The 17,960-nt window shown below is 66.7% G+C and overlaps 4 protein-coding genes across 4 annotated transcripts in view; 1 reads left to right on the top strand and 3 right to left on the bottom strand.

Moving 5' to 3' along the window:
- Nucleotides 1–407: 407 nt before the first annotated feature.
- On the bottom strand, nucleotides 408–2,682 carry EMIHUDRAFT_365066 (importin 11). The gene is made up of 6 exons (XM_005783665.1): nucleotides 1,604–2,682; nucleotides 1,193–1,423; nucleotides 1,042–1,125; nucleotides 845–877; nucleotides 674–778; nucleotides 408–478 (listed from the first exon to the last, which is right to left on the bottom strand). The coding sequence occupies exon 1, from the start codon at nucleotides 2,640–2,642 to the stop codon at nucleotides 1,833–1,835; it is 810 nt and encodes a 269-aa protein (XP_005783722.1). The 5' UTR covers nucleotides 2,643–2,682; the 3' UTR covers nucleotides 408–478; nucleotides 674–778; nucleotides 845–877; nucleotides 1,042–1,125; nucleotides 1,193–1,423; nucleotides 1,604–1,832.
- A 328-nt stretch (nucleotides 2,683–3,010) lies between these two features.
- On the top strand, nucleotides 3,011–10,796 carry EMIHUDRAFT_112908 (hypothetical protein; the record flags this gene model as incomplete). Its single annotated transcript, XM_005783664.1, has 16 exons — nucleotides 3,011–3,769; nucleotides 4,334–4,390; nucleotides 4,526–4,606; nucleotides 4,713–4,793; nucleotides 4,892–4,972; nucleotides 5,256–5,336; nucleotides 5,444–5,521; nucleotides 5,628–5,708; nucleotides 5,812–5,934; nucleotides 8,067–8,387; nucleotides 8,500–9,242; nucleotides 9,306–9,396; nucleotides 9,461–9,649; nucleotides 9,700–9,888; nucleotides 9,950–10,360; nucleotides 10,605–10,796. The coding sequence occupies 16 exons, from the start codon at nucleotides 3,011–3,013 to the stop codon at nucleotides 10,794–10,796; spliced, it is 3,558 nt and encodes a 1,185-aa protein (XP_005783721.1).
- A 2,234-nt stretch (nucleotides 10,797–13,030) lies between these two features.
- Nucleotides 13,031–14,870, bottom strand: EMIHUDRAFT_468228 (hypothetical protein; the record flags this gene model as incomplete). Its single annotated transcript, XM_005783663.1, has 5 exons — nucleotides 13,031–13,234; nucleotides 13,511–13,555; nucleotides 13,690–13,740; nucleotides 13,843–13,992; nucleotides 14,052–14,870. 5 exons carry the CDS (start codon nucleotides 14,868–14,870, stop codon nucleotides 13,031–13,033), a joined length of 1,269 nt encoding a protein of 422 aa, XP_005783720.1.
- A 2,829-nt stretch (nucleotides 14,871–17,699) lies between these two features.
- EMIHUDRAFT_112905 (hypothetical protein) overlaps nucleotides 17,700–17,960 on the bottom strand; it is a gene marked incomplete at both ends in the record, with an annotated part of 1,637 nt that continues 1,376 nt past the window's right edge. Inside the window, one exon of the mRNA XM_005783662.1 lies at nucleotides 17,700–17,915. Coding sequence (XP_005783719.1) covers nucleotides 17,700–17,915 — 216 coding nt within the window. The remainder of the gene's footprint in view (nucleotides 17,916–17,960) is intronic.

Here is a 17,960-nt window from a genome sequence, read left to right as displayed (position 1 = left end):
ACGCCGGGATGCGGGTCCTGCAGCAGCATGCCCAGAAGCGTGTACCAGCCCTCGATGGAGGCCTGCTCGTGCGCGGATGTCCGGACCTAAGGAGTGCGCATGTGGAGGGCTCAGGGAGCGCTCCTCGGCTGCCTGCTCGTGCGCCGCTCTCTTGACCAGCTCCGGAGCAGAGAGGGAGTGCCCCAGCAGCGACGCGGCGCGGCGGCGCAGCAAGTGGGCACTGTCTGGCGGCGCAGCGGAGCAGTGCGTCTGCAGAGCGCTGACGACGGCGCAGAGTGAGTCCGCCTCGGCCGGCCCGTGAACCTGAGATTGACCGAGATTGACCGTAGGGGATGGTGGGTTCGGGTACCGTGGGGGTAGGGGATGGGTGCACCATCGCGAGGGCGGCGTAGCAGCCGTCCAGCCGTAGCACCGCCTCGCAACTTGCCAGCCCCGCAGCAGCAGCCTCGTTGGCCGCGGCGTGCACCGCGGCTTGCACCTGTTGTGACATGAAGGATCAGAACTGATGCTGGCCTTGGTTGCACCGCAGTCTTGCACCTGTTGTGTCAGATTGACGTCAGAGCTGATGCTGCACCACAACTGGCCTTGGTTGCACCGCAGTCTTGCACCTGTTGTGTCAGATTGACGTCAGCTGATGCTGCACCACAAGTGGCCTTGGTTGCACCGCTTGCACCGCCGCGCGAGCTGCGGCTTGCTCGGCGAGCGAAGAGACGCACCGCTCGGCGCAGCGGCGCAGACTCGCCCCCTCCCTCGAGGCCGCCTCCTCCCACACCCACGCCTTGGAGCGAACGATGACACGTCACATAAAGAGTTAGTGCCACATCGCCTCTCACACCGCCGACGCCTCCGGGTCGTCCGCGTACTCGAGCAGCTCCGCCTACTCTCGGCCACCTCGCTTGCACCTCGGCTCCCTCTCGGCTCCCTCTTGGCTGCCTCTCGGCTAGTCTCTCGGCTGTCTCTCGGCGCCCTCTCGGCTGCCTCTCGGCCGCCCTCTCGGCTGCCTCTCGGCTGCCTCTCGGCTGCCTCTCGGCTATCTCCCGCCTCGCCGAGCGGAAGCGCGCGCGTCACTAGCGAGTGGACGACCGACGCGAGGCCGGACGAGAGGACGAACGAGCGGACGGCCACCTAAGAGCGAGTGCACTGCTGGCGACGCACTTCTTCTTCTCCCTCATGGAGGGAGCGGTCTCGCCGCCTCGCACGCCACGGCCTCCGGCGCCGGCGGGCGGCCGTGCGGCCTGTGCGCGCCCGGCGCCGCCGCAGCGTAGCTAGCGCAGCAGACGACGTTGCGGAGGAGGGTGGTGAGCCGGACGAGGAGCTTCTCGGAGCCGTCGGCGGACCCGGCGGAGAAGGGGCGCGAGCCTAGCTCTGAGGCGGCTACGGCGAGCGCGCGCCCGACGCACGAGGCGAGGGCGAGTGGCTGCACCTGCGGGGACATGTCCATGGACATGTCCCGGACGTGTCGTGGGCGCGTCGGGGCCATGTCGCGCGGGTCGGGGACACGTCACGGGCGACGCACGGGGCGAGGGCGAGGGGGGTGGCTCCTCCTGGACCTCGACCAGCGAGAGAGGGGGAGGCATGGGGAGAGAGGGGGAGAGAATCGCACCTCCTGCACCTCCACCAGTGACTTTGCGGCGACCAGGGCAACTTTGAGCAGCGCGTCCGCCGTGAGCAACGCATCCGCCGTGGCGGCAGCGGCGCCGGCGGTCGGCGCCAGCGGACACGCATCAAGAGCGCGGCGCAACGCAAGCTCGGCGGAGGAGGCGGCGGCGGCGAGCTCCACGAAATCACGGACAGAGGCGAGGGCCGCCTTGTGGACGATTGAGACAAACTCATCACAAATGGATGGCATTGACTCCGTATATCGCAGGCATCTGGGCGGCATCTCGGTTGCATCCACGAGCCTGCGATGCGTGTGCGCGCGCGTACCCATGCAGCAGCAGCTGCCGCTCCGTCTTGATGGCGAGCAGCGCGCACGCCTCTCCGCCGGCGCCGCTGCCCGCGATCGGCTGGTCTGCTGGACCGCCGAGCAGTGGCTGGACGCGTCCGAGCAGCGCGCGGGCATGCGATGTGCGCAGGCTGGCCAGCGGGGCGTGCAGCTGCTCCGACAGCGCGAAGAAGGCCTTGCGGTGCGCGAGCAGCCGGCGCGACGCCTGCAGCTTGACCACGCGGTACAGGGCAGACAGCCCTCGCGCCGCGTCGAGCGGCGCCGGCCGAGTGCACGAGGCGGTGAGGGCGGGGAGCAGCGCGGGCCAGGCGGCGAGGCCCTCCAGCCGGGCGATGGTAGCGGCCGTCAGCACAAGCTGCGACGCCAGCGCGGGCTCGCGCTCGTCGGTGGCGGGCAGCAGCCGGGCTCGAACCTCCGCCTTCTCGGCGTCCGAGATGGCGGGTTCTCCGGACCGGCGCTCGTTCCAGCGGCGGCCGACCGCCGCCTTGAGGCAGAGCACTGCGAGCAGCCGCTCCGCGCCGCCGCATCCCGCAGGAGGACTCTCGTACACGCTGAGCAGCGCCGTCGCGTAGCCCGGCGCCGCCTCCCATGCTGCAAGCGCCGCCTCGTACGGCACGCGCACAGCCGCGTCGGCCGAGAGCGCGCCGCGCAGCGCCTCGAGGAGGTTGTGCTTGTTCACAGCTAGGGATCCGTTCATGTGCAACACACAGGGCGCCCCGCTCGCCTACACGGGGCGCAGCCTCTATCGAGGTGCAGCGGGGAAGGCAGAAAAAAAAACAACACATGGCTGTTTCTTTCTTTCTTTCTTCCCGATCCCGATCATTGCCGGTCTGTTCGATCATCGATTCGGCAACACCTCTCATTTGGTCTCTCTCCCCGCTTTAGATTTTTATTTTTCGTGCCCTTAAAGAAAGAAAGAAAGAAAACACACAACCCAAGGGAGGGATGGGAGAACGGCACGCCGCCACCACACAGGGATTTTAAGGAGAGGAGGGTGTGATGCGCTAGCCGTCGCCCACCCTGGGGATTGAGCCCAGGATTTCCGCCGCCTTCTTGCACGCCGTCATGCTCGACGCGACGCCCTCGAACGCCGCCGCTCGCCCGCCTGCTGGCCGCGGGGACCCGTTCATCAACACGCGCAACCGCACCAATATCCTCATCGAGCCACCCCAGACCGAACACCCGACGCTCGCTCTCACAACGCCTGCCTCGCGCAAACCCAACAAGACCGACAAGCCGTCCGCGGACCCGCCGGCCGCGGAGCTCTCCAACGGCCTGCCCACTCCCTTTTGTCCATTCATGCGCGAGCCCTCTTCCGCGCCTGACCGCGCCCAGCAGCTGTTGTGGGCCGTCCTCCTGCTGCTCGGAGCGTGCGGCGTGCGGCTGTGCGAGTGGTGGCCGCCGCGCTTCGGTGCGGCCTCGGGGCGGAGGAGCAAAGGGCGCCTCGTGCGGTGCCGGACGGGGTTGTGCCGCGGCGCGTGGCTTCTCACCGCGCTGCTCCCATCAAGTGCGCTGTCGCCGTCGCCGCGATCGCCGCCACCGCCCGGCAGTGGCTGCGAGAACGCCATGCCCTTCGATCGGACCGCCTTTTTCGAATTGGACCCAATCGATCCAAGCGCATATAATAGCTCTCAGTGCCCAGGAACATCTTTCACCGCGACCGGCAGCGTCGTCTGGCTGCGCCTCACCAACGTGCGCACGTTTCCCCTCGAGCTGCATACCTGCTCGGCTGACACAGACGTCGATACCGACCTGTCCATCTTCACGGGAAGCTGCGACACGCTCACGCAGGTGGCATGCAACGGCGGCGGGGACGTCAACGAGGTCTGCTCTCGCATCACAGGACTGCAGCTCACCGAAGGCGAGCAGTATTGGGTGGTAGTTGGGGGCCATAATGGCGACTTCGGCGACGTTCGGCTTGCGGCTGAATATCAGATCCCATCACCGCCGCCACCGCCATCGCGACCGCCCCCCCCGTCCGCTCCCCCACGACCGCCGGCCGTCCCCGGCTTTGATTTCGCCGCGGCGAGCGAGGACGATCTCCGCTCCCTGATTGTTGGGGCTGCTGCCAACATCTCAATCTACCTGCCGCCCAGTGTGGACTTCAAACTGAAATACCCGATCGAGTGCACCTCCAACATCAAGGTGGCCATCGCCAGCAGCGGCGAGGGCGCGACGCTCGACGGTCAGGGATTGACCGGGCTCTTTTCCCTCGAGGGCGGCTGCAGCCTCACCCTGCGGGGGCTGACCCTCGTCAACGGGAGGGCGAACCTTTACACCAACAATGTGCGCCGCGTAGAGCTAGCCGCCTCCAGCAGTGCCGCTCGGCAGCGGGGCGAGAAATAGAGGGCACGTCTGTCTCACCCCGCTCTCTCCTCGCAACCGCAGCACGGCGGCGTCGTCGCCGCGTGGGACAGCGGTGCGGTCTCGATAATCAGCTCGAAGGTGTCGGGCTGCTCTGCTTCTGTGCGCCGCGTAGAGCTAGCCGCCTCCCTGCAGCGCCGCACGGCAGCGGGGAGAGAGATAGAGAGTGACATGGCTTCCCCCCCCCCCCCCCCCCCTCTTTCCTTGCAATCGCAGGAGGGCGGCCTCGTCTGGGTGTATCAGAACAGCGGTGCGGTCTCGATTATCGGCTCGGATGTGAGAAACAGCTCTGCTAAAGTGCGCCGCGTAGAGCTAGCCGCATCCCTGCAACGCCGCACGGCAGTGGGGCGAGAGATAGAGAGAGCCACGGCTGCCTCACCCCGCTCTCTTCTCGCAACCGCAGTACGGCGGCGTCGTCTACGCGCATAAGAGCGGTGCGGTCTCGATAATCGGCTCGACCGTGACGAGCTGCTCGGCTGACGTTGTGCGCCACGTAGAGCTAGCCGCCTCAAGCAGCGCCGAGCGGGGCGTGAGATGGAGAGGGCCACGGCTGCCTCACCCCGTTCCTCCTCGCAACCGCAGTACGGCGGCGTCGTCTACGCGGAGGGCAGCGGCGCGGTCTCGATAATCGACTCAGACGTGACGGGCTGTTCGGCTCAGTGGGTGCGCCGCGTAGAGCCAGCGGCCGCCCAGCAGCGCTTCTCGGCAGCGAGAGATAGTGAGGGCCTCGCCTACCTCACCCCGCTCTCTCCTCGCAACCGCAGTCCGGCGGCGTCGTCTATAATTCGATGGGAAGCGGTGCGGTCTCGTTAACCGGATCGAACGTGACGAGCTGCTCTGCTGCTCGCTATGTGCGCCGCGTAGAGCAGTGCCGGACAGCAGCAGGGCGAGAGTGAGATGGAGAGGGCCACGGCTGCCTCACCCCGCTCTCTCCTCGCAACCGCAGTTCGGCGGCGTCATCTACTCGACGGAAAGCGGTGCGGTCTCGCTAATCGGTTCGGCCGTGACTGGCTGCTCAGCTGGCGAGGTGCGCCTCGCAGAGCTAGCCGCACTCCAGCAACGCCCCACGGCAGCGGGGCGAGAGATAGAGAGGGACACGGCTGGCCTCATCCCACTCTCTCCTTGCAATCACAGTTCGCCGGCGTCGTCTACGCGTCTCACAGCGGTGCGGTCTCGCTGATCGGCTCGCACGTGACGGGCTGCTCTGCTCGGGTGCGCCGCGTAGAGCTAGCCTTACCCCTGCAGCGCCGCACGGCAGCGGGTCGAGCGGTAGAGAGGGCCACGGCTGCCTCACCACGCTCTCTCCTCGAAACCGCAGAACGGCGGCGTCGTCTACGCGGTGAGAATCGGTGCGGTCTCAATAATCGGCTCGACCGTGACGAACTGCTCGGCTGGCGAGGTGCGCCGTGTAGAGCCTAGCCGCCTGCAGTGCCGCGCGGCAGCGAGGCGAGAGATAGAGAGGGACACGGCTGCCTCACCCCGCTCTCTCCTCGCAACCGCAGTACGGCGGCGTCGTCTACGCGGAGGGCAGCATCGTCCACGGAAAAGGCGGCGTCGTCTACGCGGATGACAGCGGTGCGGTCTCGATAACCAGCTCGAAGGTGACGGGCTGCTCGGCTGGCGAGGTGCGCCGCGTAGAGCTAGCCGCTTCCTTGCAGCGCCACACCGCCAAGAAGAGGTGAGTAGGCTCAAGACAAGGCAAGGAGTCACCGCCGCTCGCGCGCCTCCCATCGTGCCTGCGGCCCCTCAAGGCCTCACGCGCCTCCCCTGGCAGGACGGCGGAGCGACATACACGTGGGACTCCGACCTCAACGTGACCGACTGCACCATCTCCAACTGCCGTGCCAGGCGAGGCGGAGCAGTTTACGTGGAGTCGGGCTCAGCCACCCTGGCCCGCTCTACCATCTCCAACTGCATCGCCACAGAGTCTGGCGGCGGCCTTTACTCGGCGGGTGGGCGCACCTCCCTGAGCGACGGCACCCTCATCAGCGGCTGCTCTGCTCTGTCTGGTGGCGGCCTCTACTCGGCGGGCGGGAGCACCTCCCTGAGCGATAGTAGCCTCATCAGCGGCTGCTCTGCACCAGAGGGTCAGGGCAGCTCCATCTTCCTTCTCGCTGGCGAGGTCTCCTACACCCTCCCCGCCCCGGCCGGCCGCTGGCTGCCAAACGCGCGCTGCGAGGTGTACCGGGAGGCGTGCGCATATCGACAGAACTCGAACGAGCAGGAGGATTGCCTCAAGCACCGCGACAATTGCGCGCTCACTGTCGTCAACGACACTGACATTGGCCAGCCGCCGTGGTACTGCCAGCCAGCCACCAAGGTGCAGCCGTGCAACTGGGACCCCGAGGAGCGCTGGAAAGGCGACGCCTCCCTCCTCGGCAAGAGCCTCTACCAGCTGCCGCTGCTGCCCGTCGAGCAGGACTTCCCCTTCGCCTGCGCCGCCGGCCTCCTCGGCTCGGCCGACCCAAAGTACCAGTCGAGCAGCAACTGCGCTGGCAGCTGCCCCGCTGGCTCCCAATGCCCCACAGAGGCGACCTATGAGCCGCTGCCCTGCGTTGCTGGCCGCTATTGCCCGAGAGGGACCGCGGACGCCCCCCTTGCTTGCTCCGCCGGGTCGTACTCGAACGCCACAAACCTCACCGCCGCGAGCGAGTGCACCGACGCCGTTCCGGGCCACTTCGCCGCCGCCGGCTCCACCGAGCAGTCGGTGTGCGCCAAGGGGTCGTACACGGACGCGTACGGGCAGGGCGAGTGCACGCCCTGCGCCGGCGGCATGTACCAGGACGAGACCGGCAAGACGGAGTGCAAGGCGTGTTTGCCGGGTCACTACTGCGCTGTTGGCGCGGCGGCGGCGCTTCCCTGCGTTTCCGGCACTTACGCGAACGCGACCGACCTCGCCGACGCGGGCGAGTGCAAGGCCTGTCCCGCCGGCAGCGCCTGCTCCACGGGCAGCATCGATCCGACGCCGTGCTCGCCTGGCACCTTCGCCGTCAAGGAGGGGCAGACCAAGTGCGAGCCCTGCCCTCCCGGCACCTCGTCGAAGGCAGGCAGCGACGCGTGCGACGAGTGCGAGGCTGGCCGTTACGCCGCCAACGTTGGCCAGGGCCTTTGCGTCCCGTGCCCTCACCCCCTCAGCTCGGTCAACGGCAGCGTCACCTGCTCGTTTTGCATGGATGGCTACTACCTGCGGAACGCGACTGCCGACCCGACCGACATCTTCAGGTCCCCAACCGAGTACTGCAAGCCCTGCCCGACGAACGCTACCTGCCCGGACAATACCACCCTCGAGACCCTCGTCCTCCCGCGCGGCTTCTGGCGCGCGCGCCCCTCCTCCGCCGTGCTGACAGAGTGCCGCCGCTTTGGTGGCAATGACAGCGCCGGAAAGACGCGATGCGCCGGCAGCGAGCCGGGAGAGGCCTCTCGCCGCCGGAGGACGGTGGAGGCAGGCTCGGACGCGTACTGCGCTTTGGACTTCAACGGCCCCGAGTGCCAGCTCTGCGTCGCGGATAATCACTACCTCGCCGACGGCGACGCGTGCAAGGAGTGCGCTCCGCGCGGCGCGGCGGCGGGTGGCATCGCCGCTGTCGTCTTCGGCCTCTGCGCCGCGTGCGGCCTCGCGGCGTATTGCTACAGCATGACAGAGTGGCGGGAGAAGCGCTGCATCGGCCGTCTGCTTCGCCTCGCGGACCGTGCCGTCTACTGGTGCATCGCGATCGGCCTCACGGCCAAGACCAAGATACTATTTGGCTTCTACCAGATTGTCACCGTCTTGTCCACCACCTACTCCACGCGTCTGCCTCCAGAGTACACTGGCTGGACCGACGCAGTAGCCGACGCCGTCTCCATCGACTGGTCGGGACTTTTCTTGCCACAGCAGTGCCTCGGCTACGGTTTGCGGCTGCTCGCCATCGCTCTCTCGCCCGTCGCCCTCATAGCGCTGCTAATGATCGCGGGAGTAAGCCTGCGGCTCCACCCCTGGCGCGCCGCCCCGGCGCCGCACGCGAGGCCGTGGTACGCACTGGCGGCCCTCGGCCTCCTCGACCTCACGCCGGCCGGTCTCGTGCTCGTCTTCTGCTTTGTGCCTTCCATCAGCGCCTCCATCTTCCGCGCGTGGAGTTGTCAGGCGCCTCCAGCTGATGACCGCCGTCGCACACACACCACCCTCAGTCCTCGCGGTCTGCTGCTGATAGGCCTACACCATCTCTCCGCCCGGCAAGTCGCTGCGGCAGGTCTTCTACATGCGGCTGGACGCGAGCGTCGAGTGCTACACCGAGGATCACAAGTCTATCACCGACCTCGCCATCGGTTTCATCGTCGTATGGCCCGTCGGTTCGCTGGTCCTGTTCACGGCGCTCCTCTTCGCTTGCCACAAGCCGCTGCAGGCCAAGACGCCGACGGCGCTGACGCGAGCGACCGCCTTCCTACATCGGGAGTACAAAACGACCTTTTACTGGTGGGAGGCGTTGGAGCTGGCGCGCAAGCTCGTGCTGACGGGATTCGTGCTGCTGATCCCGGAGGAGAACGCCTTGCTTCGGCTCGTGGTGGCAACGCTCATCTGCTCCTGCTATGTCGCGCTCGTCGCCGCCACCAAGCCGTACAAGCGTGTCGAGGATTCTGTCCTCGCCGTCGCAATGAGCCTCATCCTCCTCCTTTTCTTCCTCGGCGCCAATTGGACCACCATCTTCCTCCGCATCGTGGAGCGCTCCGGAACCGATGATGCCTCTGCCGTATTCGGTTTCAGCAAGCTTAACCCGATCGTCAGCACGATGATCGGCCTCGCCGGAGTCGCGCTCTTGGTCTCCCTCGCCGGCGCCGTCGTCGCCGCCCGCCGCACCGCCAAGGTCCCAACGATCCGCCTTGTCTCCACCAAGCAGCCGCCCGAACTCACCCTCGCGCGGGGCCTCGCCTGGCACCTCTTCCTCTCGCACATTTGGTGAATCACAGCTGCGGAGGGAAGAGTCCGAACCGCGCATGAGGCACCCCTGGCCCTGAATAGGTCGACTGGTCAAGACACCGTCGGAGTCATCAAGAGCGAGCTGCAGCTGCTGCTGCCAGGCATCAAAGTCTTTCTCGACGCGCGCACGCATGTTCATCGCGCCGCGTACAGGAAGACAGCGCCTCTGACTGCGCGTCCTGTACTCTCGTCTGTAGGTCGATGATCTCAAAGACATCGGGGCGCTCGAGGAGTACATCCGGCGCACGCAAATGATTCTCTTCTTCCTCTCGCAGGGCTACTTCCGCTCACCGGCGCTCGCACGCCGCCCGGCCACGCCTCCCCAAAGCAGCGCGAGCCGCCGAGCCCCCCCTCGATACTCCCCGCGGCTCACCCTTCGCTTGTCCGTGCGCGCCACCAGAACTGCCTCCGAGAGATCCACGCGACGCTCGAGCAGAGCAAGCCGCTCGTCCTCGTGCAAGAAGCGGACCCGGCCAAGGGCGGCGGGACGCTGCAGGCGCTGCGCGACGAATGCCCCGACGAACTGCAGTCGGACATCTTTGACCAGGGCCGGACGCAGACGACGTGGTATCGCATCGAGGAGTTCCAGCGCGTCTCGCTGAAGACCATCGTCGAGGCGCCGTTAGTTCATACACCGCGCCCCTCTCCCTCCAGTATCTGGACGTTCCCGCTTTGCACACCCACAGGCGGTGCTCCTCTGCTCGCCCGACTACGTCGGGCAGGACGCCGTCGGCCTCTACGTGCCGGGTGAGCCGCGCATCCACTCGTTCGCCCTTGCGAAGCCCGTGACGCTCTGGGCCTCGCCGGCCAACGCGGGGTCGGTGGATCTGGCCAACGAGCTCGCCGCCGCCTTCGCCGGCCTCACCGTCTCCACGGCCGAGGACCGCGGCTCTGTCGCATCCCGGGCTTCGGGCCGCTTCTCCAGTATCATGCGCCGCTCGGCGCCGCGCCGTGCTGGTGACGCGACCCACATGCTGCTCTACCTCAACGAGGATACCTTCGTCAGCGACGAGCGGCTGGCAGGGCAGGTCAGGCAGGCGCGCGAGGACAGGCTGCCGATCGTGATGGCGCACGAGAACGACCCCGAAAAGGGCGGCGTGCCCTTCTCGCGCTTCTTTGAAACCACGCCGCAGGAGAGCGACTCTCTAAGAGGCGCGGCCATCCCGCCGTACCCATGCCCTCCACCTCTCCTTCCAATGCACCGCAGGAGCTCATCGCCGGAGGCCTCTACAAGGACCTGGCGAAATCGTGCTACCCGGGGCGCCACCACGAGGCGCGCGGCGGCGGAGGGCGTTCTCCGCGCCGATTTCCCCCGCGTGACGCCCGCGAGCCCCTCCGTAGGTGTCGCTGGTGCTCTTGGCTAAGGGCCTCGGCGCGACTCCGGCCCGGGCAAGGGTGGACCTCCGCCGTTGGATGAGCCTCGTCTGCCGCGCCGTTGGCGGCCTCTTCGAACGGACGGTCCGCGGCGGCGGCGGCGACGACGACGGTGGCGACGTCGGCCACGAGACATCGGCGGGGCAGCAATCCGTATAGGTAGCAAACCGTCTAGCTTGCGGTGTCAGCGGTCTCGCGGTCCGTGTTCGGCCGTGCGGGTGGACTTAGTGTGCGCTTTGCCGTCCGCGCCTGTGTCGAGCCTGTCTGCTGTGAGAGAGAGAGTTGTCCGTAAATTCTTATCTTGGCTAAGATACGAAGAATCAAGGAGTGTCTTGATTAGAACTGAATGAGCTGATTGGGCCCGCAGCTCTCCCATTCAGGTCTGAATAGGAGACCCCCCACACTATTCAAGAAGATTCAAGACTTGAATAGTTCATTAGGCTTTAGGGAGAGTACCAAAAAGAAATCCTGAGAGAATTCGCGGCGATGAAAATGTCCCTCCTTCCCTTGGCTTGTCTGTTTTCTTTCTTTCTGAAAATGATCGAACAAGAAAATGCGGCCTCGCACAACAACGGACGGGACTGGCCGCACTGGCATGTATGTATGTAGGAAGGTGAAGAACAGCCAGGCTCGGACTGGACACCAACGCGGTATGGACGCTGGACAGACACTAAAGCAAAGCGAAAAGAATTTAACGCCGAGGTGGGCTGGCTGGGCTCACCCTTTGGATGCGGACGCGCTGCACGACTGGGGCGAGTCAGTTGCGGACGGCGAGTGTGTGGAGACTCTAGAGTAATCTCTCCCGCCCGCGCGCTCATCTTGTGATTTCTTGGCGCGCCCTCTCAGAGCGCCCGCCGGCGCCAAAAGACGAAGGCGCTCTCAAAAAAAGAATTGCGCCCGCACGACAAACAAAACCCTCGTTTTTATCAGTAACCAGTCTCCGGCGGGTCCCCCCGCTACCCAGCTATCAACCGACACTGTTCAAGAAAAAATTTAACAAACAAAATTTTGTGAAGTGATGGGCTTGCCCATCCCGGAGTGGTTCGACCCCACATAAATCCGAGACGGTGACGGGATGCTGTCGCGGATGGTCTCAGGCCCAGTGAGGTAGTGCATCTGACTATCCCGGATCCTGCTGAACAAGCTCCTCTTGTAGCTCGATCGGTCACACCGCCATCGCCGTCGGGGAGAGGGGGGACGACACTGCCTCGGCAGCGTGCACCTCGATCCTGTACCGTGTTTGTTATGACCCCCCCCAATGAACACACCAGTGAGGGAGGGCGAGACGATCGAGGGGTCCCGTACCATGCGGAATCGGCCCTATCAAGTGCTCAAGTGCTCAAGAAGCAACGCACCCATAACGCGCTACGCGGACCCTGAGGCTGCTGGAGCGAGAGCTGAGCGGGAGTACGGGACGTTGGCCAGCAGGTCTCGGAACGATGGCACCAAGCCGTGACTGAAGGCTGCCCTCGAGTGGCTCCAACTCCAGCATCACTTCAGCTTCTTCGATCAGACGTAGGAGCGGCAGCTGCTCGTCCAGCTCAAGTGCCGCGCGGGTGCCGTCCGCCTCCAGCAGAATGAGGCGTGGAGCCATGTGGACTCCGGTGGTGTACCGCGTCATCGTCGTCATAGGGTAGTGCGAGGGGTGTGGAGGATGGGCGCACCGTCGTCGTCGGAGGCCGGGACGAGGGCAGCAGTCGGGCGTTGCGAAGCAGTTGGTGGTGCCTCGGCCCGCGACCCCAAATGCCAAGCCGTCGTCGAGGTCGTCTGACCCGTCTGCCGTGACGTCGAATCGCAGATACAAAGTTCGATGTCGTCGATGTCGTCGGCATTGCCAATGACGCACATGAAGTAAGGGGCTGTAGTGGGGCACGTGCAAGGAGTGCACGTTCCCGATGCCGCCGGGCAGCAACCCGCATCGATGGTCACACCGTCGCGGCAGGTGCACTGTCTCCGGCTCTCCTGCGCAGAGGCCATGCCGTCGAAGAGGTAGAGAGGATCCGGACGAGCGCCGGGCGCGACAAGGCTCAAGGGGCAGCCCGGCAGGAACTCGCTGTTTGCGCTTCTCTCGGCGTCTCGCAGATGATCGGCGCAGTCTCGGCTATAGATACTAGAGAACTCCTTCGTGTTAGGTTACACGGCACCTAGACCTAGAGCCGTACTGTACTCCTCCTTGAGGAAGGGTCTGCAGATCTTGAGATACGATTACGAAGAACTGGGGCTGCCGCCGAGAGGCTGATGCTGAGGGACTGCATGTGCAACCCGAGCGACAACTCAGATAACTCACTGAGAGACACCCAGACAACCTCAGAAAGAGACAGACCTAGACAACACAAGAGACAGACAGACACACACACACATACACGAGAGCTTAGGCATCCCTGTCTACGCCCCTAGTAGTCGTACTCCCCCTCCCCGAGTGGGTTATCCAGGTCGCGGTACGACGCCAGCCGCCGAGCCACCCTCTCGCTGTACGAGCTGGGCGGCGGCGCGATGCCCAGCGGTGCCGGGTCGCAGCCGCGGCTCCAAAACGCGGCTGGCACGTCCGCTCGCAGCCGCGCAGCCACGTCGGACGGACCGGCGCCGCCCGCGTCCGCCTAAAGGTGGGGCGAGGTGAGGTGGATGCCCCCGCACACACGCGTGCACGAGGGTGGCGGAGGCAAGGGCGGGGCGCGCCCACCTCGGGTCCTCTCGGGTCCTCTCGGGTCCTCTCGGGTCCTCTCGGGTCCTCTCGGGCCCTCTCGGGCCCTCTCGGGCCCTCTCGGGTCCATCTCGGGCCATCTCAGGTCATCTCGGGTGGTGCGACGACCTCGCCCATCTCGCCCATCTTGCGGAGCAGCCATCTCCCCATATCTCCCCACATCTCCCCACACCTCGCCCATCTTGCGGAGCAGCCAAGGCAGGAAGGTCCCGTCGCCCTTTCGGCACGCGGGCGAGCGATGAACAATGAGCCCTCGTCCCTCCTTCACCAGTGAGAGTGAACAGGGGATCCTGCTGGTAGGCGGGCGAGCGAGATGTGGGGAGATATGGGGAGATGTGGGGAGATATGGACCTGCTGGTAGGCGGGCGAGCGAGATGTGGGGAGATGTGGGGAGATATGGACCTGCTGGTAGGCGGGCGAGCGAGATGTGGGGAGATGTGGGGAGATATGGACCTGCTGGTAGGCGGGCGAGCGAGATGTGGGGAGATATGGGGAGATATGGACCTGCTGGTAGGCGGGCGAGCGGGGGTCGCAGGCGACGTGGACCGGGAGCAGGCCCGAGGCGGCGGAGGGGGCGAGCAGGTCTGCGCCTGCGATGAGCAGCATCTCGACCGCCGGCTGACTGCCCCGCCAGGCGGCCACGTGCAGCGGCGCCTAGAAAAAAGAGAACAAATCCGCCGAGAAATAAAACCGCCGCCCGGCCAGGCGGCCACGTGCAGCGGCGCCTCCTCCACCACCCTCGCCCGCTGGTTGGGAGGAGGCGGCGCGGCGCGCGAATCGTCGAGCCTCGAGTCGAGCCAGTCCGCCGGAGGCGCGTCGAGCGACGCCCTCCCGCCGGCAGCAGCGGCGGCAGCGGCGGCGGCGGCGGAGGAGGAGGAGGAAACGGACGCGCGACGTCGCTTTGGCGGAACGGCGTCGTGTGCGCTGAGGGACTGGCCGTCGATGACGTCGGCGTCGGCGTCGGCGGCGTCGTCGGCGTCTGTCGGCACGAGGCGGGAGGCATCGAGGCTCTGGTCGTCGCAGCTGCGGAGGACCGAGGCGAGCACGCCGACGGCGCCTGTCGACAACTCTGCCCGTGAAGAGACGCGACTCGTGGCGGGCTGTGCGATCTGCAGGCTCAAAGCGCCGCGCTCGGAGAGGCGCGCGAGCGCAGTGGTACCCATCCGCTCCCCCGTGGTGGTGCAGCGAAATACCGCCTCGTGCACCACCGACCACACCGTCGCCGGCGCGAGCAGCCGCACCAGCTCGCTCTCGCCCGGCAGGCAAATCCGCATCCGGAGCAGGCCCGGCCGCGACTGCAGCAGCGCCGCGACCTCCGCGGCGTGGCCCAGCCGCAGCGCGCTACAGAACTCGCGCCCTGCAACGTCCGCCGTCGCCTCCTCGAGCGGCGCCTCTGCGCGCGGGCGCTCGCGCCGGCGCTTCTTCTCCCTCTTGCGCTCGCGCTTCTTCTCCTTCTTTTCTCGCTTGCGCTCGCGCTTCTCCTGCTTGCGCTGCTGGTCCGGCGAGGGCGACGCAGAGCTCTCGGAGGTCATGTCTGTGGTGGATGCCCTTGTTTCTTTTTTATTTTGAGCTTAGCCTTCGATGTTATGAAACAACGCAAGGCGGACATGGCATATCGCTCTCGGGCCCACAGACATCCCGCACACTCGCCGCACACCCGCCGCCCCCGCGCGCGCCCCACCCCGGCCGGGAGAGAGGGGAGTGACAGTTTGGGACGGCGACCGGTCTCGGGCACCGCACCCGTGCTGCCACAAAGCACAATGTGCTGCCACAAAGCACCACTAGCGATTGCGCGCGGAGGGCGTAGTGAAGTGCTGGGGCGCTCACTGTGTGTTATTCGGGTGGGGATCCATCAGTGGTAAGCGGCTTTAGTCACAGATCCAAGCTCAGACGTCACACCAACACCACAAACACGCTCACTTCGCCGCTGCTGTAGATGGCCTCCGGGGGCCCATGCTACGTCGAAGCACAGACCCGATCTCGGCACTCACGGGCTGCCACGCGCCCGCGCGCGGCGCGGGCCGCACCGCCCATGCCCCCGGGTCACCAACCCCGCCTCTCGGCCCTCTCGGCCCTCAGGAGCGTGCGGGAGACCGGCGAGGGGCGCGCCGCGCGCCGCCTGCAGAGCCGCCAGAGGCATTGTGTCGCCTCCGCTGGCGGGGTTCCCGCGCGCCCGCCCGCGCCCGCGCCCGCCCACGCCGCGCCCGCGGGCTCCGGATGCGCCGCGCTCCTTCTCCTTCTTCTCGATGGCAGTCCGCGTGTGCTTGTCGACGGGTCGGCGGCGTGGTCGAGGGGAAGGTCGCCGGCGGCCGCAACTCTGCCGCCGTCGCTCCGCCGGCTCTGATCGAGTATCGGGCGTTGAAAGCGGCGGCGCAAAGCGGGTCTGGCGCATCCATCGCCACGAGCCTCGCGGCCGCGGTCGTGGCACACCTGGTGGCGGCTCTCGAGGCCGTCTCTACGGCGCTCGACGCCGTGTGAGGTCGCCGGCGGCCGCAACTCCGTGTCTCCGCCGCCGTCGCTCCGCCGGCTCTGATCGAGTATCGGGCGTTGAGGGCGGCGGCGCAAAGCGGGTCTGGCGCATCCATCGCCACGAGCCTCGCGGCGGCGGTCGTGGCACACCTGGCGGCGGCTCTCGGGGCCGTCTCTACGGCGCTCGACACCGTATGAGGTCGCCGGCGGCCGCACCTTTGCCGCCGTCGCTCCGCCGGCTCTAACCGAGTATCGGGCGTTGAGGGCGGCGGCGCAAAGCGGGTCTGGTGCGCCACGGCCACCACCCTTGCCACCGCCCTTGCCGCCGCCCTCCATGTGTCGACGCTCATGAAAGTAGGCGCAATCAACTGGCGGACCCGGAGTCCGGAGGGAGGGTGCTGAGCGTCGCGCGGTGAGCGCCGCTAATCGCCCCCGCGCCGTGCAACGCCGTCCAACGCGCGTCAGCTCTCACCAGGGACCAACGAGTGATGTGTTCCATCAATCCGACTCGGCCGAGGGCTCGAGGAGAATTCTCTTTCTTGCACGCTCCGGGACACACGGCCAGGGCGCGAGAAACGAGTGGCACGTGCGGGATGAGATTCTTCTTCCTGGTACTCGGTCTGGCCGGCGTGGCAAGACTTCGTCTCGCTGCGACCCAGGGTGCGAGGAGCTGTGTTGCGACAGCCAGGGCAAGCGGAGCCACGATGAACAGCGGGAAAGGTGTGCTCCCACCGCAATGCAATGCGCAAGAGCCACAGACGCGCAATGCAGCACGGCCACGTCGCGCCTCGGCAGGGAAGCGTCCCCTTCCCGCCGTAGGCTTTGGCGGCGGCGAGGCAACCCGCGACCACGCCCCCACCGTCTACGACCCACAGGGCAAGCAGCAGGCGATCCACAAGGCGGAATCCTTCGCTGAGTACCTCGCAAAGCGCTCGGAGGCCGGCGGCGGCGGCGCGGCGGCGGCCGGCGAGGCCACTCGAGACTCAGCGCCCTGGCCGGCGGATCCGCCGCCCCCCCCGGCTGCACCGCCAGCCTATGCGCCTCCAGCGGCTGCCGCGCCCACCGCCGCGGGAGGGAGTGCGTACGACCCATGGAAGGACCCTGCTCTGACAGAAGTCACCTTCATGGTGGACGGCGTCCCCAAGAAGTACCGCATCGCCCAATGATGCGCGTGGAGGAACGCCCTCGCGCCCCGCACTGCACAACCGCGCTCGCACTGCCACTGGCGTACGGCTCTAGAGCCACCTCCCTGACCACACTTGACACTTGCCCCATAGCCTCTCTATTTCGCAGCCATAGCAGTAGAATCAGCCACACAGCGCGCATCGCGTCGCCCCCGCTCCCTACGGTCGGTGGCAGCGTCGCGGCCAGACGCACCCCCCACAGGAGCGCTGCAGGAGCGCAGCCGTGCCGCCAGCGCCACAGCTCCCAGGCTGCAGCTCTCGTATGTGAAACGTGTCTCGTCTTCAGCGCACAGAGCGGTTCACAGCCTTGTTATTGAGAAGAAAACACGTCCTATGGCGCTGTGCGCTGGTCTTCACAGAACGTCTCTGCACCGGCGTGCAGAGAGAGCACATATAATAAGGATTAAGGAAACGACCGACCGATACGCGTATACAAACTAGAAACAGCTGCCCCTGTGGGCGCGACGTGCGCACATGCCATGTGGATATTCTCTCCCCCCTGGCTTCTCGCCCGGCTCTCCTGCGCGGGTGCCCCCCTTCCACGTGCGTGGTGGTATCTCCAAACGATGGCCACCCATGTACTGGCCATGCGCGAGGCGTGTTGGGCAAGCGGCGTGCATGTAGATTCGGGCCGCGGAGCGCGGACGCTAGCCCGGGGAGGGAGAGGCGACTCGGAGCGGCACAACGAAGCGGATTGTCCCTGCGAGCTCACACCTCGGTCGAGGCAGCGGCGGCCAACGCCTCCGCCGCCCTCTCCGCGGCGTCGCCACTCTCTGCGCGAAACGCAACGGGGCCGGCGGCCGGGGCGGCGGCGGCGCAGACATCGAGCTCCGCCCCGCCGCCCACCGCGGCGACGGGAGCGATGCGCGCCGCGGAGCCAAACGGCGAGCCGAGCGGCGGCGAGCCGAGCGGCGGCGGCGCGGGCTGCGGCTCCCGCGAGGACGGGCGGCTTCGCGGCGGGGGCGGTGC

Source organism: Emiliania huxleyi (genome assembly GCF_000372725.1).
Source record: "Emiliania huxleyi CCMP1516 chromosome Unknown EMIHUscaffold_178, whole genome shotgun sequence".
Classification (NCBI taxonomy): Eukaryota; Haptophyta; order Isochrysidales; family Noelaerhabdaceae; genus Emiliania; species Emiliania huxleyi.
Note: the sequence above shows the minus strand (reverse complement) of the source record. Positions and strands in the feature narration are given on the sequence as shown.